This window comes from Sinocyclocheilus rhinocerous, unplaced genomic scaffold (genome assembly GCF_001515625.1).
Source record: "Sinocyclocheilus rhinocerous isolate Xijiao unplaced genomic scaffold, SAMN03320098_v1.1 scaffold4693, whole genome shotgun sequence".
Classification (NCBI taxonomy): Eukaryota; Metazoa; Chordata; class Actinopteri; order Cypriniformes; family Cyprinidae; genus Sinocyclocheilus; species Sinocyclocheilus rhinocerous.
In genome coordinates this window covers 1-1,675 of record NW_015629058.1, presented here as the reverse complement: position 1 = coordinate 1,675, position 1,675 = coordinate 1, and the positions used below count along the sequence as shown (strand labels likewise).

Below are 1,675 nucleotides of genomic sequence, written 5' to 3'. Positions count from 1 at the left end.
GCGCTTCTACCATTTTTTTACTCACAAATGCTAATCAGCACATGGATAGCTAGCAGCACAGTTCTGGACATTGTACACATATAAAAACTATGTGATATGAAGTAACACAGAAAAGGGTGCTTCACTGTAGAAAAAAGGTGTTAGGTAGTGACTTTCCTTAACGTTACACACAGATTGTCAGACTTTTGAGCACATCTCAAAATGATGAGACCAATCTACTCACTATGTAGCTGTGGGTGAAGGACAGGAATAATTCCTCATCAATGTAGGGCTGTACTTAAAATCATTCTCAGTCAATGAACTAAAACTAAAACACATGAAAATGAAAAAAAGACATGAAAATACAGGGCACAATTTTATTTCATCATTTACAAAGAATATATATATATATATATATATAAAATAAAAAATACATTTTTAAAAACAACAATGGAATAAAATGGGAAAAGTATTTCAATATCATTTTCATAAATAGAAATTTAGGGTTCAGGACAACCACCTCACAATTGAAAGCACCCAAAAATGATATATACACATATATAAAGCTTACAGATATTTTAAATATTGTTGTGGGTTTCAATAGAAAATAAAAGGATATTTGTAAACATCTAAGATTTGAATACTTAAATGCATTTTAAATGTGTTTGTTGATTGTGGGACAGCAGTTTCCACCAATTCTGAAGAATGGCCCTTATATAGTTGCACTTGACTGTATTATAAGCATTTTAGGAGTAAGTTCATTGTATTTATTTTAATCAGCATGTCATTAAGAAACCAATAAATGATTAAAAGTGGCATATTTATGTTATGTCTTCCCCAGTGTGTGTCCTTTACAATAACAGAGAATTAAAGCTTCACAAAAAACAAAAGGAACGACGCAAGACTAAATTCATTAAACTTGTGAGCACGACTGTACTCGCTGTTCGTAATATTAAGCGTTACAGTGGAAACTCTCGTTCAGTGTGATTGTGGTGGCTCTTAAAAGAGCCTTTGGGGTGTAATGCGGCTGATGCAGCGGCGGGTTTAAGCGCGCTCTCCGCGGATGCGGCGGGCCAGCTGGATGTCTTTGGGCATGATGGTGACTCTCTTGGCGTGGATGGCGCACAGATTGGTGTCCTCAAACAGACCGACTTGGGCATGATGGTGACTCTCTTGGCGTGGATGGCGCACAGGTTGGTGTCCTCAAACAGACCGACCAAATAAGCCTCGCTGGCCTCCTGCAGGGCCATGACAGCGGAGCTCTGGAAGCGCAGGTCCGTCTTGAAATCCTGAGCGATTTCTCGCACCAGACGCTGGAAAGGCAGTTTGCGGATCAGCAGCTCGGTGGACTTCTGATAGCGGCGGATCTCTCGGAGAGCCACGGTCCCGGGCCTGTAACGATGGGGCTTCTTCACGCCGCCGGTGGCTGGGGCGCTCTTCCGGGCGGCTTTAGTAGCGAGCTGCTTCCTCGGGGCTTTGCCACCGGTGGATTTACGAGCGGTCTGCTTGGTTCTTGCCATGACTGCAGTCTAATTTCTTTCAGGCTACGAGCGGTGAAAGTAACAATCGCTGTAACACAGCTGCTTTTAAAGCATCTCAGGATGGCTTCAGGGTGCAGAAGCTTGTGATTGGCTGATGTGTGACGTGTGCGCACGACTGCCAGCCAATGACTGCGCGACTCCTGTTTTCAAACGGG

General features: G+C 42.7%; 1 protein-coding gene across 3 annotated transcripts; it reads right to left on the bottom strand.

The window, feature by feature from the left end:
* Window positions 1-574: 574 nt before the first annotated feature.
* Window positions 575-1,536, bottom strand: LOC107738667 (histone H3). Of its 3 annotated transcripts, none has more exons than XM_016550449.1 (2): window positions 1,132-1,536; window positions 575-1,066 (listed from the first exon to the last, which is right to left on the bottom strand). In XM_016550449.1, the coding sequence occupies exons 1-2, from the start codon at window positions 1,497-1,499 to the stop codon at window positions 1,024-1,026; spliced, it is 411 nt and encodes a 136-aa protein (XP_016405935.1). In that variant the 5' UTR covers window positions 1,500-1,536; the 3' UTR covers window positions 575-1,023. The 3 variants fall into 3 exon arrangements, with proteins under 3 accessions (XP_016405935.1, XP_016405936.1, XP_016405937.1); XM_016550450.1 differs by having other exon boundaries at window positions 575-1,078; window positions 1,144-1,536; XM_016550451.1 differs by having other exon boundaries at window positions 575-1,116; window positions 1,182-1,536.
* Window positions 1,537-1,675: the final 139 nt, after the last annotated feature.